The 24,924-nt window shown below is 37.2% G+C and overlaps 1 protein-coding gene across 1 annotated transcript in view; it reads right to left on the reverse strand.

The window, feature by feature from the left end:
• Positions 1-887: 887 nt before the first annotated feature.
• Positions 888-24,924, reverse strand: part of ERCC6 (ERCC excision repair 6, chromatin remodeling factor) — a 112,987-nt gene continuing 88,950 nt past the window's right edge. The window contains exons 13-21 of the mRNA XM_036736842.1: positions 20,151-20,369; positions 19,562-19,672; positions 19,294-19,413; positions 18,670-18,764; positions 7,883-8,028; positions 7,071-7,787; positions 4,994-5,198; positions 2,974-3,049; positions 888-1,940 (exon numbers count right to left, since the gene is read on the reverse strand). Coding sequence (XP_036592737.1) covers positions 1,518-1,940; positions 2,974-3,049; positions 4,994-5,198; positions 7,071-7,787; positions 7,883-8,028; positions 18,670-18,764; positions 19,294-19,413; positions 19,562-19,672; positions 20,151-20,369 — 2,112 coding nt within the window. The 3' untranslated portion in view covers positions 888-1,517. The remainder of the gene's footprint in view (positions 1,941-2,973; positions 3,050-4,993; positions 5,199-7,070; positions 7,788-7,882; positions 8,029-18,669; positions 18,765-19,293; positions 19,414-19,561; positions 19,673-20,150; positions 20,370-24,924) is intronic.

A 24,924-nucleotide genomic window follows, 5' to 3' on the forward strand; every position in this document is an offset into this window, starting at 1 on the left:
TTATCTTCCAGTCAATGAAAAAAACTTGACAACACTTCTGATTAGAGAAGAAGGCTACAGCTTCTCAAGTTTACCACAAGATCAGATTTTACATAAAACAGGAATGACAATAACTGGACATAATGCCCAAACTCTTCAAAAACCGTGCACACAATGAGCCTAAGAAGACAATTTGCAATGCATGTAAACAGGTTTTTGGGGAAAAAAAACATCCATAGCTATTACATTTGCCCTCAATACTTCTGTTTTTATAGAACTATTCCAGGTACAAGGTAGATAAGGTTTATACACTTCACATTAAGTTTGCCTAGACCAGGGGTGGGGAACCTGTGACCTCAGGGCCACATGTGGCCCTCTAGGTCTTTGGGTGTGGCCCTTTGATTAAATCCAAACTTCACAAAACAAATCCTTTTATTAAAGGGGATATATGTTCTGTGAAGTTTGGAGTCAAAGAACCACACTCAAGGGCCTAGAGGGCCACATGTGGTCTCCAGGCCACAAGTTCCCTACCCCTGGCCTAGACCCTGGCTTAACCAGTTAAAAGTTTAGGGCTTTCCAACCCTATTTTAAGAGCTACTTGGTAAGCAAGTGCATCAAAATGTAATTTTTGATAACTTTCTTTTAGCTCTTTGTACAGACTACAATGTATTATCTATAGCTTTCATTCTGTAGTACTAAAATACTTCATAATTTAAGGGAAAAACAGTAGTAGCAATTCACAAGACTAGTAATAAAATGGTTTGGGAAGAAATTTACTTTTCTTGATGGTAAATTTAAAAAACACTTTAAAACTGAATATCAAAATAATTATTACTATCATATATTAGTAATTTGATTTGTGAAATAAGACTGATCAAATGTGACAAAAAGTTTTTGGACCAATACAAATAACCTAATATTCTTGAGATCCTATTACATGAGTTTTATAATAACAAACAATGATGTTTTCCCTGATATTCTTTCATGAATGCTCACCAAATGTACAGAACAAAGGAACTTCAAGAGATAAGTGTTAGGTCCCTGAAGACATCCACAGATCTTACCAAATATGCAAAGGATCTGCATCAGATCCTGGTATGAGAGGTCCCTCCACCAATTTACCTCAGCAGATCTTGATTTAACTTAGTAGAGAAGTGCTAGGAAGTGGTCACCTGAGGAACATGGAGGTTAAGTGACTGCTCCTGGGTCTGACAGTGAATAAAGGCCAGAGGCAGGGTATGACCCCAGTTTTTCCTGATTTCAGTTATGCCATGCTGCCTCTCTGCTACACAGCTCTTATTGCAATTTTTTAAAGATAATTTTTAGTCAGCATCATGACTTTTCGTCAGTATCATGACAGCAGTTTCAAAGTTGGATAAGAATTTCTTCTTCCTTAAAGCTGCAGGTATGAGGTAGATTCAGTATAAAGTAAATATAAAGCGGTCTGTGTTTACATCATTTTCTCAAACTCTATACAAACATACACGTTAATAAAACTCATCCACAAATTTCAATAAGAGATCCATTGAAAGCCTTGGTCAGCAGAACTCAGGCTTCAGCTTCCATACACCTTCACCATTCAAACCTCGATGAAACGTGCAGAGATTTCTCAGCAGTTCTCGGAATACACAAGACTGTGATGTGGATAACTTGGATTCAAATTCCTGCAGTATCTCTTGTGTGCTTGCCTGTCCATCAGTACGGGCCTGGAAGGCTATGAAGTTCCTCATTTCTACCAAAAGGTCATCATGCTCTGTTGCAGTGGGCAGTGGGGCAGAAGCCTGCTGAAAGTTGGTATTTTCATTTTCCGTTCTCTGTGGCAAAATAAGATGGTTTCTAGTTCTCATTTTAGCTAACAGTGATGATGAAGCTAAAGCACCAGATGAAGATTCTCCATCTTCTATTTTCCCACTAAAATGTGTTCCAGTGGCACTTTTTTCATCTTTCTTCACATCAGCATTCTAAAGAGAGAGGTTTTTAAATAAAGTTAAAACTTGAAAGCAATTGAATCAATTATTACACAACATTTTAAGTTTAATTCAAAATGCAAAAAGCAAGCCAAATGAAAAACAAAATTACTGATTTTGTTGTTTAAGTAGACAGCAAGCCAAAGTCTGTCTGTGTTCCTAAGTGAGATCACGAAATTGGAGTCAAATCCAGCTGATATTGGAATCTTCAAATTTAGTTCAACAGAACAATCACATCCCCAAACTATAGCTATCTTCAGTACTGAATTTTGGAACCTGGAGTGCCTGCCCATTAAGCTTGAAAATCATCAAAAACAAAAAAAAAAGCCATTACTTTTGGGAAGCCTTTGACCAGCTCCTCACTGTTAATTATATTCAATTTATCACTTTTAATAATCTTTGGGGAGTTTCTGCCATCTTGTCTGAAGTTGAAGAACAATCAATATTTTACAATGATAATCATCATGCAAAACACTTAGGCTCTCCATCAGTATTGTTCCAGATACAGGCTACACCCCTAAAATGAGGTCATTTAAGTGAAAAAAATACACACTCGTTCACTGATAAATAACGACTAAAAACACAATAGAACACATTTGGTTTTGTGTAAGTAAGAGTCTAGAAAAAAGTGTGGTCTACATGTGGACCAATAAGACAATTCCTCATTTGAGGTGGTTGAGGATACAGAGAAAGAACAAAAATTGAACATAAATCTCTATTTTCTGAGCTATCTTTGGGGTTTGGTAACTTCAGTTTTTAGATTATTAATCTGAAGATGTTTGTACCAACCTACCTTCTGTAGAACAGTGAGAAGTACTTGAGTGAAAGCAGTCTAAGAACAGTAACAAATTTAATTAATGGTTTAAAGATCAAGTGATTTCTGATCCTCAATATGAAAAAACTCTGAAAACCATGAAACACCACACAGATGTAAGACATACTATGATATGAATGTACTGGCCCCAAAAATGATCAAGTGGAACATTCTCACTTATGTCCCATCAAGCCAGTACAATGGGTGCATTACCTGACACCTCTCTTTCGTCGACTTTGAAGAAGACTGTGGAGCAAGCAAGCTAGGATTCCTTTTCTGCCCAAATCTCCTAAACAAGAAAAACATTTGCATTCAGTATTTTGGAGCCAAAATATCCAAACACCCACCCCTACCCGCAACCCCTGCCAAGATTTCCTTTAGGAAATTTTTAGTTTCCTGGGGATTTGGGGCAACAGAAGGAAGAGGAGAGAGGCAGGGAGACGAGACCCACTATGCCATGTCTATCCTAACACTCTCGATTGCCACGTGGCCCTGCTCAGAGATCACTCTTCTGCTTTGTCATACTATTTTCACAATCAAAGAGGTTATTAATTAAATCTATATTCATGGTAGCATCTAAATTCAATGTCTGCTTTGACTTTTTAGCTTAGGGATGCTCATCTAACAGAGTACATAATCTCACCAATTAACCAACAAGCATTTATTAAGGGCTTTCTATGTGCCAGGCACTGTTCAAGATGATACAAAGAATATGAGAGACTAATGTTAGATCTACAGGCCTGGGAATCATTTTTCACAAAAATTATAATTATATCCATGGGAGCTGAGGTCACAAACTGAGACAGTATAGGGAAAAAGGAAGGGGAGAAGACCTAGGACAGAACCTTGAGAGACACTGTTACTGGGCAGGGCATGGATCAAATCACAGAGGAGTTTTGGAGGAGACTACGGAGTGGTCAGATGTGAAGGAGGTAAGGCAGGGCAGAGTCACTAATACCCTGAGAGGAGAGGTATCTAGGAGAAAGCAGTTAATGGTGTCAAATGCTACAAAGAAACCAAGGAGAATGAGGACTAGGAAAAGGCCATTAGATTACTTAGCTATGAAGAGATCACTGATACCTACGGAGAACAGTTATAGAAACTAAATTGCAAAGAGTCTGGAAGAAAGTGAGAGGAAAGGAAGTAAAGTCACTGAAGTGTAGATTTCTCCCCAGGAGTTTAAGCTGAAAAGAGAGGAAAGATATGAGAATAACCAAGAGGCATGGCAGGACCCAGGCTGGGAGAGACTGGTGTGTTTGTACACAGTAAGTAAAGGACTAGTAAACAGTGTGAGATTGAAAATCAGAATGGGGGTAATCTCTGCTGGAAAAGATAGAAAGGAACAGACTCAAGGGTATATGTAGAAGGGTTAGTCTTTGCAAGTAGAATGGTCACCTCTTTATCAGAGACTTGAGTGAAGAAGGTAGTGAGGGATGACATCAAAGGAACACGAGATAAGGAGTAAGGGAGGGAACTCTCAGCATATTGCTTCAATTTTTTCAGTGAAATGAGGTAAAGTCCTTAACTGAGACAGAGAGAGGAGGAAGTGGCATCAGAGGCAGAGAATCAATTAGGGAGGAGTACTAGAATTGCCTGGCTGCAATGAAAGTCTGGTTTACATTAGAACAGCTGATGATTGTAAATTGGTTAATGTTCTTACAAAATTTTAATTAATTATGCTCTAACTCCTGTCATCCCTTTTTAATGAAGAAGTGTTCTTTTTATATTATTAGTTCCTACATTGGGGAAAGAAAATAAGCAATATAATGGAATAAGCATCCTAGCTGCTCCAACCCTGAAGTGTGAGTTGGGGGAAAATTGAGTATTCACAACCCTACTTCTCAAAACCACTCAAATTCAGTCTAATAATAGACCACAGATGGGCAACTCTGTTTAGAAGACAGATAATTTTAAGAGGAACAATCTCCATATTTAGGGTTCACATACAGTGACATGAGATGATTAAGAATTATCTGTCCAATGAGAATACAATGTTTGGAACTGTTTCTAGTGTGTGATAGGTTTGGTTGGCTGAGCCATGATAATGAAAAAGCAGCATGGTACGGAAGAAAAAGCACTAGAAAAGAAGTCAGAGGACCCAGGTTCAAATTCCTGCCTCCTCATTTAATGAACCTCTTTGCGTCTATTTTCTCATCGGTAAGGGAAGGGGTTGGACTAGAAAGCCTCTTAATCTATGATCTGATATATCCTATAAGTGGTAATGATCTCTTACTTTCCTCCAGCTGGTGCACCTGACAGACCATTACTGCCTGTCCACGTGGGCACACCAGAGACAGCACCCAAACACCGCTGACGAGACATCTTCAGTGCTTTCAATGCATCCTGGGCTACTCGATTTGCCTCTGCTTCCACTAACACATAATCCGGACTGGAAGCCTCCATAATAGCATCGTGTTTCATGACACTGTGAACGCCTACTAGTGAGACAAATCAAAACAGCAAATTGAAATAAGAGCCCATGCTTATACAATTGCTAGTTATAGTACTGTCCATTTTCAAAGGACAAGTAAAGGTCTTATGCTTGAATTATTTTTTTATTCCCACTGGATAGTTTTATTTAATAATTTTTTTAAATGAATTTTCAATCTCTTGTTTTACATAACACTTATTTTCCAATACATCCTGCTCCCATGCACAGAGCCATCTCTTTTAACAAAAAATAAAAATAAAATGAGAAAAAAAATTCAGCAAAACTAACCAATACATCAAATATGTTCAACAGTATATGCAGTATCCCATAATTCTTCAGGGCTGCTTGGCCATTATAATTACACTTCATTTACATTTATTTTTCCCATTTTTGTTGCTGTAGTCATTGTGTAATTTTTTTCTCCTGGTTCTTACTTATTTTGCATCCATTCATATGTTATAAGTGTCTATAGCATATTTAAATAGGGTATGCCTCTAGGGAAATTGATTTAAAGGTGAACATTTACTGAATACTTAGTCCCTTTTAATAGTTTTATTCATCAAATTAAGGAAACTAAAACACTTAATTTTTAAAATTTTGTAACTAAACTTTATTTTTAAAATGCAAACTTAAAATACCAAATGTTGAGAGCTCTAGCACACTTTGCATACACTTAAGATTTATGACATCCAGTATTCTTTATAGTCATAGTTCATTATAGTGAAGTTTAGTAATTTCTAAATGATATAGAGAACAGTTCTGAAGGATGCTCTCAGATTAGGTTCCTAACACAGTTCCTGACCTGTTGTAATCAATTTATTATGCCTTTTTCCCCAAGATGTTTGAATTTTTAAGTACAGAAAAAACAAGGACCTTGAAAATGTTTCTGTTTCTATATTGTAGCATGTAGATTAAAAGGTAGATTTTCTGTAAAGGTAAATTTTCTGTAGAGAGAAAAATGAATACAAGGAATACAAATTTGATTATTCTAGTAACTCTCCTTATGCTTCAGTGTCATCACCATGAATACAAACTATTTTACTAACTCATAAAACACTGATGTTGCCTGGGGCTAATGAAGAATATATAGTCTTATTTGTACTATTAAACTTGAGTTTTTTAGTTAGAGTTTTCAGTTTTTCCTTCTCCTCTTTAAAATCAGGAAATCCACTATCACTTCTAGCTCCTACAACAATGACAAGATTCATCTCCTTTATCTCAAACCCTCTTCCTAGTTTTCTGTTTCTAATCTGTTTTAGACTGGGAAAGCGGTTTCTAATCTACTTTGGACAGGGAAATCAATGAATCAAACTTGTTATAAAACAGTGTCTTAAGTTAAATAGGTTATGAGTGAAGTCCCAAGGACTGGTTTTGACTCTTACTGGCCATTTTACTTACATTTGGAATTTTAGCTATGTTCTAGATACCCAAAGTTGGCAAATAAGTGAAAAAGTAATGAATAATAATAATAATAAATTAAAAATAAAAATAATAAAGAACAAAAATAAAACTTAAACTAAATCTTAATCATTGGTAGGTTGAAAATTTTTTAAAAACAAAAGTTGAGTCATTTAAAATTAACATCTGAGATTAAGTATAACATGCAAATAAGCTTGTTACTGTTTTTCATACAGTGTCATATCATTCAAAGAACTGGCTATCTCTGTAAACATTCAGTTTATTGCTTTGAAGTAAAATCTAATTTTTCAAAAACTTCCATTTCCTTCAAGTCTTTAGAAAGGATTAAGGGTGTTGTGTTTTTGTTTTTTTTTTTAATTTGAAGACAGCAACTATTTTCAAAGACAGAGAGAACTAAAATACAGAAAGGGGAATTTTCTGATTCTGGCACTCCTATGGAAAACTCACTGAAAAAGATTACCTGATCTTTTGAAAAGCTTTTCCAGAACATAATCATCATTTTTTTGCTCATTTTCCTCTTTCTCATCATCATGCTTCTGGTACTGTTTTTGTTTAACCAGGTATGGGATGCGTGTTCCTTCAAACTTGGCATCTTTGGAATGTCTGGATGCATTAGAGTTCTGCTTCTGCCCTTTGTGCTTTCGAGTCTCCTTTCCTTCCACAAGGTGATGCTTTGTTTTTGACTTGTGTTTACAGAAGCGGTTCTCAGTCTGCTCACTCCCAAGACTGTGATCCAGTTTGGCCTGTAAGCTTCTCTTCTCACAAGGAAGGTCTTGCTTTGTATCTAAACCTTCACCACCAGTTGTCTTGAAGTTTTCAGTGATACGTGAAGAGTTTAAATTTTCCCCATTCCCTAAAGTCATGATAGTCTTTGATGGTTCATCTGGCATGGAAAATGTATTCATATGTGCACACTTATCTTCTCTAAGATGAGCTTCAACACTCTCCATTGAAAGGCTACTTTGGTTAAAAGTTCCTAAATTTACACCCGTTCCTTTATCCTTATATTTTCCTTGAGATGAACCAGCAATGGCTTCAGAAATGTTGGCATCAGATAATGTGCTGCATTCTGGAGAAACATCTGCTTGGTGCACACCTTCTCTGTCAGCAACAGGAGAGGAGCTATGAAATTTTCTTTTCAAATGCTGTTTAGGTGCTTGAACATCTGAACCAGTTCCTAATTTATGGATTTAAAAAAGAAAAAAAAAATTGCTCATTATATTGCATGAATTAGGGGTATATGCCTTTAAATGTAATTTTTTCATGCAATACCTGCAAAAATAGCACTGGTTTCAGTGCCTTGAGATTCATCAGGACTACTGAGAGTAAACAGCTCGTAGAGATCATTGGACTTGAAAAAACGTCTTTGTTTGGGATCTTTCAGGATTCTATTTGTTAAAAACTGCTTGAAGATTTGCCTAAAATATAGGAAAAAAGTACAATTGGTATAAAATAATAGCTAGCTACACCTGAGTATGTGTATTGGTAATTAAGATGGGCTTTTAACACTTATTCAATCAAGTGCCCTTGAAGAGTTTGGCCTTTGTTTCCTTGATTAAATTAGGAGTCCTTGATGACCTCCTTGCCTCAAGGGAAAGCCTAGTTTACATGGATTTGAGTGACATGTTTGTGACATCAGAGGCTTTTAGACCACGTGGGTTTAAGTCACATTTTTGTGACGCTTTTAGGTCACATGAGTCGCATCTGTGGCTCACCTTTGACCTTGAACAAGATATATAAACCCAGAGGCTGGCGTTCTCCCTTGAGGCTCTGAGCCACAGGAGGAGTGGCGCGTTACTCTGGGCCAGCCATTGTTTAGCTCCCTGGCTGGTGAACTCGAATGCTGATGCTTTTTGGTAACTATGAATTGTGATCTGGTCTGTTTCTAATGTGTGTTTGTATCTGTATTTGCTCTGAAGTTCAGGGTGCTGGCTTTTTCCCCTGAACTAAGTGAATGATATTTGTATATTGGATTGAAATAAGATTGTTAACCCCTTAATGTTGCTTTCCTTAGTAAAGCAGATCAAAAGAACCTGGCAGCATTCTTGTTGGGCTTGTGTTGGTCTTTCACCCCCACAGCAGCTGCTAGCCGAATTGTTACAACAGTATGTAATCCTTAAAGTGCAATAGAAATCTATAATTTTATCTAAAAGAGTTCTAAAGTAGTGGGAGAGATGTTACACCAAGTTACTAGTCAATTAACTATAAGAATTTCTTGTATAACACCAATTACATTGACATAACGAGTAACTGCTACTCCATATTATTTAGATTCTAAATAGAAAACAGTTTCAGCTATAATGAAAGAGGTTTTTCAAATTAAAAGAATTTCTGAATTTTAAGAAGGAAAATTTCAAAACATGAGGAGCCACTATAATTATGAGCTGAGGCAACGGGGTGTCTATTGCTAAATATTTCTTTATATAGCTTCAGAGCAATGCTCATTAGAAGAGGTCCAGGCAAAATATACAAGGATCCTCAAGTGTTCCCTTTAAATACCAGTATTTCGGCATTTAGACTTTTGCTTCCTTTTTCTTTTTAAAAAAATATACTTTATTTACACATTTTCTTAAATTTTGAGTTCCAAATTCTCTCCTTCCCTCCACCCTGTCCCATCCAGTGAGAAAGCAAGCAATATGATACCCATTGTTCATATGAAGTCATGCAAAACATATATCCATATTAGCCATGTTGGGGAAAAAAACAATAAAAACAAAGAATGCAAAAAAACCAATATTCTTCAATCCATACTTAAGAGTTCATGAGTTCTGTATCTGGAAGGAGACAGCATTTTTTCATCATGAGTCCTTGGAATTCTCTTGGATCACTGTACTGATTAGAATAGCTAAGTTTTTTGACAGTTGATCATCATTATAATATTGCTTTTACTGCATACAATATTCTCTTGGTTCTATTCATTTCACTCTGCAACAGTTCATATGGCTTCCCAAGTTTTTCTGAAACCGTTCCCCCCTCATCATTTCTTATAGCACAATAGTATTCCATCATAATTATATACCATAACTTGTTCAGCCATTGATGGGGAGCCCCTTCAATTCCCAATATTTTTGCTACTGGACTTCTTGCTTTCTTAAAGAGGTGACTCATTCCATAGAAAGTAAATCCACAGTCAATGGATGCAAATTAATCTTAAGCTCACATGTGAGCTGCTACTTATAAAGTTTAAGAAGGCATAAAAATTTTCCACTTCACATGCATGTGTGAAAATGATAGAAAAGCCTCATTTTGGCTATCCTTTTTTTTTTTTAAATTAGATTTTTTATTTTTAATTTACAACACTGGGTTTCACATGTTTTTGAATTCCAAATTTTCTTCCCCTCCCTCCTCCCCCTCAAGACAGTATGAAATCCGATATATGTTCTACATATACCTTCGCATTAAACTTATTTACATAATAGTCAAGTTGTAAAGAATTATGAACGATGGAATGAATCATGAGAGAGAAGAAACAAACCACCCCCCCAAAAAAAAAGAGAGAGAAAAAAAAAAGAGAGCAAACAGTGTGCCTCAATCTGCATTCAGGCTCGGTAATTCTTTCTCTGGATGTAGACAGCTCTCTACATCATGAGTCCTTTGGAGTTGTCTTTGAGCCTTGTATTGCTGAGGAGAGCCAAGTCTATCGAAATTAGTCATAACAGAATCAATATGTCTGTGGTTGTGTACAATGTTCTCTTGGTTCTGGTCCTCTCACTCAGCATCAGATCATGTAGGTCTTTCCAGGTTATTATGAAGTCTGTATCTTCCCCATTTCTTATAGCATAACAGTATTCCATTACATTCATACACTACAACTTGTTTCACCATTTCCAAATTGGTGGGCATCCCCTTGATTTCCAATTCTTTGCTACCACAAAAAGAGCTGCTATAAATATTTTTGTACATACAGGTCCCTTTCCTACTTCTGTGATCTCTTTGGGATACAGCACTAGAAGTGGTATTGCTGGGTCAAAGGGTATGCACATTTTTATAGCCCTTTGGGCTAGTTCCAAATTGCTCTCCAGAATGGCTGGATCCATTCACAACTCCACCAACAATGTAACAATGCTCCAATTTTCCCACATCCTCTCCAGCATTTATCATTTTCCAGTTTTGTCATATTAGCCAATCTGATAGGAGAGATATGGTACCTAAGAGTTGTTTTGATTTGCATTTCTCTAATCAAGTGATTTAGAGAGCTTTTTCATATGCCTATAGATATCTTCAATTTCCTCTGAAAACTGCCTGCTCATATCCTTTGATATGATATCCTTTGATATCCTGTTCATATCCATTTCTCAATTGGGGAATGACTTGTATTCCTATAAATTTGGCTCAGTTCGCTGTATATTTTAGAGATGAGGCCTTTATCAGATACATTTGTTGTAAAGATTTTCTCAAAATTTTCTGCTTTCCTCCTAATCTTTGTTGCATTGGCTTTGTTTATATAAAAACTTTTCAATTTAACATAATCAAAATTATCCATTTTGCATTTGGTAATGCTCTCTATCTCTTGCTGGGTCATGAATTCTTCCCTTTCCCATAGATGTGATAGGTAAACTATTCCTTGATCTCCCAAAATGCTTATAGTATCAGCCTTTATTCCTAAGTCATGAACCCATTTTGACTTTATTTTGGCATACGGTGTAAGATATTGGTCTACGCCCAGTTTCTGCCATACCATTTTCCAATTTTCCCAGCAATTTTTGTGAAATAGTGAATTCTTAGCCCAGAAGCTAGATTCTTTGGGTTTATCAAAGAGTAGATTGCTATAGTCATTGACTACTATGTCTTGTGTACTTAACCTATCACTGATCCACCACTCTGTTTCTTAACCAGTACCAAGTAGTTTTGATGACTACTGCTTTATAGTACAGTTTAATATCTGGTATGGCTAGGCCACCTTCCTTAGCATTTCTTTTCATTAATTCCCTTGATATTCTGGAGCATTTGTTCTTCCAGATGAATTTTGTTATTTTGGCTATCCTTTCAAAGAGGGAGAGGAAATACGAAGTCAATAAAAAGCACAAACACCTAAAAGCATCCAAAGGTTATGATCTCCATGATGAAGACATTCCCTCCAGTGACAGAGAAAGTAAGTTATTTATGCCTAGACATACTACTTAACACTTCTCTTTTACTGGCTCATCATCCATAAATCGACCCCTAACTGTGAGTGTTCCTCAAGGGTCTGTCCTGGGGCCTCTTTTCCTTTTTACACTATTTTCCATGGGTTATTAATTATCTCTATGATACTGACTCTCAGATTTATATATCTAACCAAACTATTTTGTATTTCATTGCATTTATTTTCTTCATATTTATCCTATATATAATTATATATGCATTTGTTATCTCCCCCATTCAAATATGAGCTCCACTGAGAGAACACATCATTTCATTCTTTATATTTCTATCCCAGCACCTCTCATCATTCTACTCCTCTCCACCAATTGCTTATCTGGTCTGCCAGGAAGGAGAGAACACCCTACACCTTCCAGCCCAAGCCTACACAAGCATGAGTGCTTCTCCCATCCCTACTTTTTCAGCTATCCACCGCTACCTAATGATGTTGATAACCTCTACCTGAACTCATGTCTCAGTGATTAACAAACTCCCACCCTATCATATGCTCCCTATCCCAGTGTTTCAGAACCCCACCAGAATCCCTGACTACCCACTTATTCCCATACCTCTCCACTCAAGCTCTATAACATCCCACTTTCAAGCTACCGATCTCTTCCACTGTGTTCTTTGAAATACCAACTCCATAGGTAACAAACTTGTTTTTTTCCCTCAAACCATTTATTCATAGAAAACACACACTTACTGCTGACACAGCTTCCCTGGCCACCCTTTCCAGTAGTGGTTCCACTTCCTGATTCGCCAGTGGAGGTGGGAGAGTTTTAACACTTGTTTCCATCGGCACTTTCAGGCTTTACCTCTACATCCAACACTCAGGATCTCTCATTGTTGGAGGTTCACTCAATCCATACCGCCCATTTAAAATTTTGTAACTGTTACCTACTGACCTCCAGTATTCTTTCCTTTTCTCAATAAACTCAGTGCCTGGCTCACACTCCTTCCTCCCCAAGACTTGCCCCCATACTAAAGGGACTTCAATATACATTTTGATGCTACTTCAAACACTCCAACCTTTCAGTTCCTCACCTTAGTCATTTCCCACAACCTAAGCTTCCACCCCACAGGTATACAAGAAATAGTCATATTCCTGATCTTGCTATCACCTAAAAGTGTTCCATTTTTATATTTATGAACTCTGAAATTCCCTTATTTGAACAAAATATGTTGTCATTCTCCCTTTGCCTCGTCAACTCCTACTCCTGTTCTTTGTCTTCACCATGGCCTCCAAACCCCCCACCCCTCAACTCTTTTCCCAGGCCATCATTCTGGTACTGGCTACACTCTCCTCTCTTCTCTATCTTGACCCTTCAGTGAATCAATTCAATTCTACACTGTCATCCCTTGCCCCCTTATCCTGCCACCCATGATCTGCCAAGCCTCAGTCTTGGATTACTCTAACCAGCTGCTGCCTTCACTCATATTATACATGCTGCTGAAAAAGACTGGAGAAAATCATCATAAAACAGTGCTGACAGGGTCTACTACAAGTTCATGTTACAAACTCTTAACTGGGTGTTATTCAAACCTTTCTACCCCTCCTCAAGCCCTCCCATGACACCACCTCCTCACACTTTCTCAGCTGCAAACCTTTTCATAGTTCATGAAAACAGTGGAGGCCATTTGCTGAGAGCCTCCTTTTATCCTCTCTTCCTCTTCCATCACTCTCTCCTCCTCAATCCATCTCACAGGAAGAGGTGACCCTTCTTTTTGTCAAGGTAAGCCCTGCCTACATGCACAAATGATGCCATTTCATTCCATCTTCTCCAGCAGACTGCCCCCTCTATTACTCCTACTCTATCACTAATCTTTAATCTCACCCTGTCCACTGGTTGCTTCTCTACTTCTTATAAACATGACTGTATCTCCCCCATTCCTGAAAAACCCTCCCCTGATCTGTCCATCCTCACTAGTGTCCCATATCTCTCCTCCCTTCTGTGGCTAAACTCCCTGAAAAGATCATCTATAATGGATGCCTACATTTCCTTTCCTCTAACTCTCATCAGTTTGGCTTCCAAGCTCATTATTCAGCTGAAACTGCTCTCTCCAAAATTACCAATGTTCTGACAAAGTTACCAACTACCAAATCCAATGGACTTCTCTCAGTTCTCATCCTTCTTGACTTTTATCCAATCTGTTCCCAAGGGCTGACAATTTCACCTTTGCAACATCTCTTGAATATGCCCCCTTTTTCTCCTCTGACACTGTCCTCTAGTGCAGGCCCTCACCACCTCATGTCCGGACTATATCGTAATAGGCTGCTGGAGGGTCGGCCTGCCTCAAGTCTCTCCCCACTACAATCCACCCTCCATTCAGCCACCAAAGTAATTTTTCTTCATGGAGCTGAAGTGCAAAGCATTCAAACTCTATTGCAGAGGCACAGCTCCAACGGGCTAGCCACATAGTTCAAATGCCAACATGCTCTTACCCAAAAGACTATTTTACGCAGAACTCACACGTAGTAAGTGCTCACATGGTGATCAGAAGAAGTGGAATAAGGACACTGTCAAGGTACCTCTGAAGAACTTTAATATTGACTGTGAGACATGGGAAACACTGGACAAGACTGTCCGGCATGGCATGCCTGCCATCACAGAAGGCACTGTACTTTCTAAGCAAAGCAAGATCACTGAAGCACAAAGGAAACATGAGCTGTGCAAATCTAGAGCCACTTCCACTCTAGATGTTCTAACAGACTACTTTGTGCCCAATCTGTAGTAGGGCCTTCAGAACTCATACTGGTCTGATCAGCCACAGCTCAATATTCCATACCCTGACTCCAACACTGTGATGACACTGGTCTTCAAAAACAATGGATAAAAACCACAAAATTATTTTCCTGAAGCGCAGATCCAGTCACTTCTCTCCTCTTCAATAAACTCCAGTGGCTCCCTACTGCCTCTAAGAATAAATACAAATGCTCTGCACGGCATTCAAAGCCCTTCACCACCTAGTCCCCTCTTACCTTTCCAGTCTTCTCCCACCTTACTCCCCAATATGTACTCTCCAATCAAGTGACACCAGCCTCTAGGCTGTGCCCGAACAAGATGCTCCATCTCTTGGCTCCTCCTATTTTCTCTGGCTGTGTCCCATGCCTGGAATGCTCCATCCTCCTCTTCTGATTGCTGACCTCCTGGGCTTCCTTTAAGTTCCAACTAAAATCTCATCTTCTGTAAGAACCTTCCCCAGCCCTTTTAAATTCAGTGCCTTCCTTCTGTTAATTATTTCCTATTTATCCTATACATAGCTTGCTTGGCATACATTTGTTTGCTTGTTATCTCCCCCACTAAACTGTAAATTCCTTGAGGGCAAGGACTATATTTTGCCTCTTCTGTAATACCCAGTACACAGCACACTGCCTGGTACATAGAAAAGGCTAAATAAGTGTTTATTGATTGACTGATTATCTGCAGCCTTTGACAATGCTGATGACCCTCTTCTCCTTGGTCATTCTTCTCTAGGTTTTCATGACCCTGCTCTCCCCTGTTTCTCTCTTTACCTGTCTAACTGCCCTTTCTCAGTCTCCTTTGTGGATCTTTATCCAAGTCGCACCTGTTAACCAGGGGTATCCCTGAAGGCTCTGGCTCTGTCCTGAGCCCTCTTTTAGTCTCCCTCTTCACCATTTTGCTTGGTGATTTCATCATCTCATATGAATTTAAATATTTTCATGCTGATAATTCCTAGATCTACTCATCCAGCCCTAACCTCTCTCCTAACCTTCAGTCTTGCATCTCCTACTGCCTATTGTTTATCTAAAACTAGATATTCTGTAGACATTTTAGATTCAACAAGTCCAAAAATGAAGTCATTATCTTTCCCTTTCTTAATTTTCCTATTACAGTCATAGGCACCCGCATCCTCCCAGTCAGCTAGCTCTGCCATCTAGGAATCGTTCTCCTCTGCACACCCAAGCTCTGTTTATTATACCTTCAAAATACCCATCTTATACACCCCCTTCTCTCCTCTGACCTTGCAGCCACCACTCTGTTACAGGCTGTCCTCACATCAATGTCCCATGTCTGGACTACTGCAAAGACCTTCTAACTAGTCTCTCATCACTCCAGTCTATTCCACGCTCAGCTATCAAAACGACCTTCCTTAAGCTCAGGTCTGACTACATAACCCACCTGCTCCCATTCAATAAATTCCAGCAGCTGCCTATCAGCTCCAGGATCAATATAGAATCTGTTTGGCTTTTGAAGCATTTCAGAACTGGCCTACCTCCCACCTCTTTACTTTCCTCCTTGCCCCCATGTACTCTGTGATCCTGCGGCACAGGTCTCCTTGCTATTTACTACACAAGATACACCATTTCCCAACTCCAGGCATTTTCACTGGCTGTCTCTCATGCCTGGAATTCCTTCCTTCTTCTTCTCTGCCTCCCAGCCTCCTGGCTTCCTTCAAGTCCCAGCTAAAATCCCATTTTCCAAAAGAAGCCTTTCTTTCTTGATTCTACTAAATGCTAAGCAAATTCCCTCTGTGATTACTCCCAATTTATCCTGTATGTAGTTTGTTTGGTCATAGTTGTTTTCATGTTGTTTTTTCCATTAGGCAATGAACTCCTTGAGAAAAGGGACAATTTCTGGGTTTTTCTGAATCCCTTGTACTTAACAAAGTGCTTGGCACATAGTAGGTATTTAATAAATGTTTGTTATTTATCCATATACTTCCAAAAATTCACCATACTGGGGCCACTCACCACTCACTATGCTAAAGGATTTCCTTTCCTTTTCCCTAACATCTCAGGATGTCCAATCGTTTATCTCTCAATCTCATGTGACCATACCAATTTTTTTTTTGTTTTCAAATCACAATTTCCCTTAACAATGTTTACTCCAGTTCTTCTTTCAAGTTTCTTGCTTGTGATAGGTGGCAGCCTGCACATATCCCTCATTGTGCTCTCCTGACACTTATTTTTAGTTCTTCACAGGCTGTGCCTTTCCATGGATGGGACTTTGTTTTGGGGAGAATAAAAGTTTTATAATTTTCCAATGGCAACTTAGCCTACTACCCTCCTCTAGATTAATTCTTTCTCAACTTGTTGTCTATTTTTACCATCTAGTCAAAGTATAAACATATGTGATGGACAAGGTCAACATGTTCTCCATCCAATTGCTTGTCATAAAATGGACAATAGTTTTCATTCACCTGATTTTGACTATTTGGATGGTTAGCAATGGTTATATACTTCCAAGGTGTGTCTACCATGTTCCAGAGTTTGATGCAAACAGTACAAGGAGATATGTAATCAGGACTATCAGGAGGAACTTACAATCCATATAGAATTCTTCTTAAAGTTGGACTTCAAACCTCATCTGTTCCATGTTGATAAAAAACACCATCTCACTATTTAGTGTACCTACATCTACCTATTTATGCTGCACTTGATATATATGATCAGAAGAACAAACAAAATTATTTCTGTTGTTATATTTTCCCAAAAAATCACAAATAATTTTGATGTATGGATGAAAGCCCCTTTGTAGGATGAGAACCTTTTAAAGTGGCATTTTGCTATACTGAATAAATTATTTTTTACAATCGACAAAGAATAAATATGATGAGTGTGTATTTTCTACATGCTTCAGTCAATATACCAATTAAAAAGATATAATGTACTATAGAATAATACTTGCAAAAACTTGCCTGTTCTCTAGCATACCCACCATTGGGGATGCTCTCAATTTATGTGTAGATAATTCTCATAAAAACTTCCTTGGCCATTTTTTTTTTTTGTTATTAAGATGAGGGTTTTTTTCAGGCCTTTGGTAACAACTTCCCCCTCTGTAAGATACTTTGTGAACTATTCCTTCACTATCCTCACAACTGTGTCACCTCAAACCACAAATCTCCTCTGTGTTCAACTTGTTCTAATTTAGCTGCTTTTCTCATTTTTGTTTTCTTTAGTGCCACTCCTCACTCTGTGATGATAGACTACAAGTGTGGTGGCTCTATCGTCCTCAACAGTAAACAAAAAAAAGTATTTAGTATGAAAACTTTTGCAGATCTTTTCCATTTTTCCTCTGTATATTGTCCTTCAATTCTAATCTTTTAAATATATACATATAAAACTTCCTAAAACTTTAAAGGCCTAACAGCTGTTTCAAAAAATTACAAAGACATTAGGACAATACAACTTGTTCCCCATCCCCTTTCAAATTCTGGCTAAGCCATGAATTGGCATAGCCATTGGAAAGCAATTTGAAATAAAAACTGAAATACGAAAAAGTAGCTAAAATATCCATGTTTATTACCCTAGAAGATAACTAAAAGGCATATACCTCAAGGAGGTTAAAGACAGAATCTGATTCCTGTACATACCAAAATATTTATTGTACTACTAATCGTGGTGGCAAACAAAATAAGTTCCCACAAATTAGGGAACGGCTAAACAAACTGGACTACATGAATTCAATGGCATATTTCTGGGTCATAAGAAATAAATGTGAAAATTTGAGGAAGAAATCAAGAGACACTGTTCTCACAGTGAACAAAACCAAGAAAAAATGCATACAATTACTATGGCAATGGAAATAGAAAGAATAAAATTAACAGAACAATGTGTAATTATAATGACCAAGCCTGGCTTGGAGAAGAGCTGGAAAAAAAAAAAAACCTCCTTCCCTTCATTGTAGAGGTGGAGACCTATGAGTATAGAATACCACATATACACAGTCACAGTTAATATAATGGTTAGTTTTGCTGCTCTTTTTTTTTTCCTTTCTCTTTTAAAATCTTTGTTGCAAGCGCAGGCTTGTGGGGGGAGGTATATATTCAAAAATTAATGTGACAAAAAATATCAATTGACTTCTTAAAAATTCTGGTTCAAAATCTTGGCAGATATACTTTTGGTTTGATTCTAAATGTAACCAATTAAGTTAGATAACATTATTAAGAAAATGATTGTTGATTCTGCTGACCTGTGATAAATCTTTTCTTCAATGGTACCTGCAGTAAGGAGCCTATAAACAGTCACTTGTTTCTTCTGGCCTATTCTCCAAGCACGCTCTCGAGCCTATTACAGAAAGACAACATTTAATCTTAACTGAGGCTTAATTCAAAGACAATAAGTAGTATCCTTCCTCCCACCCTAAAGTTAAAACAACATCTGAGAGAAATAAAAGGGCCTAATTACCACAAATAAAGATGGGCAAGTTATAAAGCTAAAACTGTTACATTATAACCTGAAACATATGCAGTTCAGCAATTCAAAATTTTATCAAGCATATTCCACTATTTAAAATACAGCAAATAGATGGAAATATTACATTAATGATAAATTTACCTGACTATATGATTCAGGTAGAAAATATTTTCCCAAATGGTAAGTTACATTAATTGTACACAGTCCCCAAATTTCAGGAAATATTGCTGTCCTCAAAGCTCAAACATAATTACTAGTACCCTATTTAATGCATAGATTTAAGCATAATTACAAAAACACATACAGAAATCTGCACAAGCACTTAGCTCATGACATGCTGCTTATAAAATGAACATTAAAAAAACAAACTCCCGATTTTTAAATGTTAATTGGAACAAACCTGTGTATCTGTGCTGGGGTTCCAGTCAGGGTCATAGATAATAACTCTATTTGCGCCTGTCAAGTTGACTCCTATACCACCCACACGAGTGGTAAGAAGAAATACAAATATGGAAGTATCCTGTAGACAACATATAAACCATTTAATACTTAAATTTGAAGTAGGTCACAGATGTTTAATAATTTTTTGCATACTTGTCGGTATGTGGAATTGTGGCAATCTGTACTGTAGTAGCTGTGCTTTATTTTAGTGACTAATAAGATCTCACCTCATTGTATCTCGTGATAAGTGGCTGTCTCGAAGCTATTGTAGTAGTACCATCCATTTTGAGGTAGGAATATTCTCGTGCTCTAAGAAATACTTCAAGTAGATGTAGCATCTGTAGAGGTTTTAATGAAATAATACATAATAAATGCTTGTATCTCTCTATAAATATCTCATCTCTTCCATTCAGAAGCATCAAAGTAGACAAATACAACTTTTGCTCTGTTAAGAGAGACTTACTGGACTATTTCTTTCAAAAAATGTTTTATTAGCACTTTTATTTCTTATATCACCTTCACTTCCAAATATGCTCTTCCCCCCCTCTATTACTCAGTAAGCCAGTCCTTATGACAGCGAATAAAAAAAGCACTCCATATCCATAAATCCTCTACCTTTATAAAGAAGGGAGGTGGTTGTTATGCCTCAGATATATAAAACAAAGGCATTCTTTCATTAATTCTTTATTTTACCTAGTTTTAATTAAGAAAACTGCCATTTATTTTGTTTGGATTATATCCTCCCTTCTGAAGTTGTATTCACAGAACTTAATCTTTAGGAATCATGAGCTTCTGGTATGGAGCTTGTATGCTCACCTGTCTTGATTGAGAAAACAGTAACACTCGATGACCCTGCTTGTGCCATATTTTTAGCAAAGATTCAACCACTATCATTTTTCCAGAGCGTTTCCAGTAGCCAAACTGGTCAGCTTCCTCTAATTCATCATCTGGAATACCTTTTATAATCTTGGGACCTCCAGAGAAGAGATCAGGGTGGTTGCATATTTTTCGTAATGCTACAAGTCCTGAAAAAACCTACAAAAGAAATAAAATTCTCAAAATAACATATTTCCTCATACTTGCATTTATACAAGAAGCAGGAGAAAATAGATGTTAATATGTAGGAAACATTAAATACTATTATTTCTCAGCATCAAAAGTCATTCTTCTCAACTCATGTTCTTTTTCTATATTGACAATCCCTACCTTTTGCTATAAATTTTGTCAAATTTCGTTTGATGTTGCTTAGAGCTCCATTTTATTTCTGTAGTGCCTTTATTGATTTATTTCATAGTTTACTGATGCTTGAGCATGCTATCTAGTGGCAAAGGAGAGAAACTGCATTCTGTTTTCTAAAAGGGCAGTAGTAAAAGACAATAGAATGGTTCTGACCACTTTTGCTTATAAGAGAAATTAATCAAGGGGCGGGGGGGAGAGAAGGATTAAGTTCAGAATTCCTTGGATATATTTAAGAGACCTGGGCCATAGAAATCACTCCCCCCACCAAAAAAAAATTATAGGCAAAGCAATATAGTACAGCAAAAAGAATAGTAGTCTAGGAATCAGAAGACTTAGGCTGAGGTCCCAACTCTGCTACTGGCTCACTACATGACCCTGGGAAAGTCACTTCATCTACAAAGTAAGGGAGCTGGACTAAATGACCTCTAGGTCCTTCCTGACTACAATTCTATACTTTATGTTTAGTGTGTAGCTAACATTAATTTTAAGTCAAATTAGTCACACAGCATAGCAAAGCTGTATTCTTTATGTGCTATTCACAAACACATATATACACATACAACTAATAGTACATTAAGGCTTAATATAAAAACAACACATTTCCCACTCACCCCCTGTGTGAGCCTGGGCAAATCTCTCTCTCTCTGGGTCTCAGTCTTCTCTTATACAGATAGAAACAAGGGTGGGCTGGATAACTTCTGAGATTCCTTTCTAAATCAAGACTCTTATGATCATTACATAGGGATGAGAGAATAATTTTATAGCTTAAGAGTAAGAGGTGTTTTTAAAAACTGTATCTCTGATTTTATAATGTGCTATCAGTTATATCTGTAACACTTTGTGGGGGAACAATCATTTGTAATGTGAAGGTTTGCTCCTTAAACCCAGTGCAGATGAAAGTGAGCTCTGCCTGTAGGATACCTGTTAATCCTAAATTTCTTGATCCCGGCATTCGAGGCCCTGTATTATCTGGTTCCAGTCGTTTCACACTCCTTCCCTTAACATCCTCTATGTTCTAACCAAAATGGACTTCTCTCTGTTCTGTTCGTACTCTGTCCTTTTTCACTTCCATGAATTTGCTTACACCATCCACTATGTCTATAATGAACTACTAATAATCTCCTTTATAATTGGGGATACACCCAGAACTATCTTCGAGTATCTTACAATCTAATGGGGAAAGGGGAGGAGGAGGGGAGAAGATGTGCATGAAAAACTGTGATACAAGGGACAGGGAAATAAGAATGCAAGGGCAAGGTCTAGGTGAAGTAACAGCAGCAATTTAAGAAGGTAGATATTAATTTCTAGGGGTACCAAGAAAGCCTTAACTGAGAAACTGTGAAGGATTTCAACAGATAAGAGTTATATTTACATAAAGATTAAAATGGAGAGATGGAAAGGAAGAGTTGAGAGTCTGATTCACATTTCCAAATCTGAAATAAAGGACCTTAATTTATGGTACTTAGCCTAGGTGGGGAACTATGACCAAAACTGCAATTCCCCCCCACCCCAGAATATTCTTTATAATTAAAGAAATGCATTAAGTGATGTGACCTTTATTTCATAATCTTTATTGAATGTAGAAGACAACATTACCTAAAGATGTATTGAGAAGAGAAAGGAAATAATCATTAAGTGGAACTTTCTTTACCCCAAGACAAGAAGTCCTCAAGATCCATTTTGGTTACTACCCTACCAACTGCAGGAAGTCAGATTGGAAGGAGAGCAAATTTTGCTACTACCATCCAGTGCTTCTTTAAGATTAAAAAGGCAACACAGCAAGAGTGGACGGAAAAGCTGGGTTTGGAGTCAGAGGGTCTAATTCCATCCTATTTCTGGCACTTACTTAGGCAGCTTTGGATCAAGTCAGTTTTTCCTCTCTGGATCCATTTCCTCTCTAAAATGAAGGGGTTAGAATATAAGACTTTTGAAGTCCCTTTCAATTCTAAATCTATGATCCCAAGAATAGGTAGAAACAATTATAGGACTCAATGTTTAAAAATAACTTTCAGTGTCTGATAATGGATTTTCTTTTCCTCATTAGAAAAAAATAGTTGGTAAAAGAATTTAATATGTTATAAAACTGGCAAAATCAATCCATTCTTTGAATATGCACTGATTATAATACCAGCTAAAAAGATAAACCAAAACCATCAGATGATTTGTCAGATACCTCTAACTCTGGATATCTATCATTATAATTAACCAGAAGCTCTCTTAACTTAATATGGGAATTAGACTTATACGTTCCATTTCCCCTAAACATTTTGGCTTTTATTGCAATGCAAAAATAATCATATGTAAAATTTACTAACTTGAGAATGATACAAGGAATGGCTAAAGTCTCAAAAGGAGACACCAATTAGCACGAAGGACTTAAAACTTGTACTTATTATACTTGAGCTTCAAAATTCATTAATTCCATCTCCAATGCCAGCATAAAAACATAGAGAACTGCTATTGAGCAGACTAAACATGAATCATCTCTACTCTGTCTCCAAAAGTCTACTAGTATTTCTAACTACAACTGTGAAGGAGCAGCATATAAAGTCTCAATTTACTTTACAGATATTCCTAAATTTAAAAGATTTCTCACCTATATGCCATGTGAGACCAAACACTCCCTAAATTAAGATAACCAAAATAAAAGGATACCATATTCTTCATCATAGCATCAAATACTATCCAGTAGAACACCCTAAGCTAAGTCTGAATTAAAATAATTATACTCTTCTGATAATGGAATTTAACTAATAAATGGCTGAAGCATTAACAAATCACGAATTTCTAAAGAATTTTCCCAATATACTCATTAGAATTTCTTCAGAATACTAGGGTTCAACATAAGAACATACAGTTTGGAAGAAGTGGAAAATATGGTAGACATTTCAGAAAAGAAATGAATGAATATGCAAATTACTTAGACATCTTTCTATTATAACCAATGGCATACTAAATAGAAACTATGATAGGAACTATAAGAAAAGATGAAAGCATTAAAACTTAAGAAATGCAGACTTGGGGTACTGAGGGCAGAAGTTGTCATTTCCATTCCCCTTTCTGTCTCCCACTTCATCTTCTGAGCGCCTCCTCTCTGCCTCCTGGCTTCCTTGGCTTCCTTCAAGTCTCAGCTACCAGCTATGGCAAAAAGCCTTTCCCAGTCTTCCTTGATCTTAGCACCTTCTCTCTAAGATAATCTCTAATTTACCCTGTCTTTATTTTGTTTGTACATCATTGTTTGCATGTTGTCTCCCCCGTAAGACTGGGAGCTCCTTGAGAGCAAGGACTTTTTTTTTTTTGGCCTTTCTGTCTTCAGCAATAAGATACAACCAGGCACATGTTAATAAATGCTAGGTGACTGACTCTAAGGGTTACTAGACAATGATTCTGTCTCTACTGAGAACCAAACAAGAGGACTGGCAACAAAAAAGTACCCCAGAAAGACAAGCCCTTTGGCTTCAGGGCTACCAACCACTAGAGTGTGGTATCTAGAGATCTTTTAAAATGTCCTCCTCTCAAGATCTAATCTATCTGAGACAGCTAAGGGAAACACATAGATTAAATAATTTCCAAGTTTCTTCTAGCTCTAGAAAGCTACTGATATTAAGTAAGTATTACAATTTGGTTTTTTGGGAAGCTAAAGCCCAAAGAAACTAATTTATCTAAATCTTTAAAGTATTAACAGGAGTTTGAGCAAGGGCCAGAACTTACACCCACGTGTACATATTGAATGGCCGTGCACACTCATGTACAGAAGATAAATAACAGTATTGAACATCATCAAGGGCTTAAATGCTGTTGTTGTTTATTTTTTTAATAGTATTCCTTATATGTGCTAATACTAGAGGTTCACAGCTCTGTTTTCCTTGCTACTTGTTAATAAAAAGCATCTGTTTTACCAACTGCTATAATATTTATTTATCACTGGAAGGTGACACAATGGTTCAGATTGTGACGTTCTTGCACTAAGCCAAGTTGTCATGGATTCACCCTAGCAAAAGTACCCAAAACCACTAGGGTACGAGCATAGGGAAGGTACAAAGTTTTAACTGTTGCTTTACTTACTTCAGGTGGTGTTTCAAGTAGAAACTAGCATTGAATTTATTCAGAAAAGAGAATAAGGCAAAATCCCTGTTGTAATGGCTAGTATTTCCCTTCTATAAGAATTGATACTCAAGTCCCACTGTGTTAGCTTTGGCTGAGTTTATAATGATTGTATCAGTCAAGCTATTATTACAAACTCATTACTATTTAAAGTGCTTTGGGATTACGTGAAGTATGAAAGGTGTTAGAGCAAACCAAATTCCATTCTACCTCATATCATTTTTATAACAGGACTCTCCTGAGAAGA

Source organism: Trichosurus vulpecula, chromosome 8 (genome assembly GCF_011100635.1).
Source record: "Trichosurus vulpecula isolate mTriVul1 chromosome 8, mTriVul1.pri, whole genome shotgun sequence".
NCBI lineage: Eukaryota > Metazoa > Chordata > Mammalia > Diprotodontia > Phalangeridae > Trichosurus > Trichosurus vulpecula.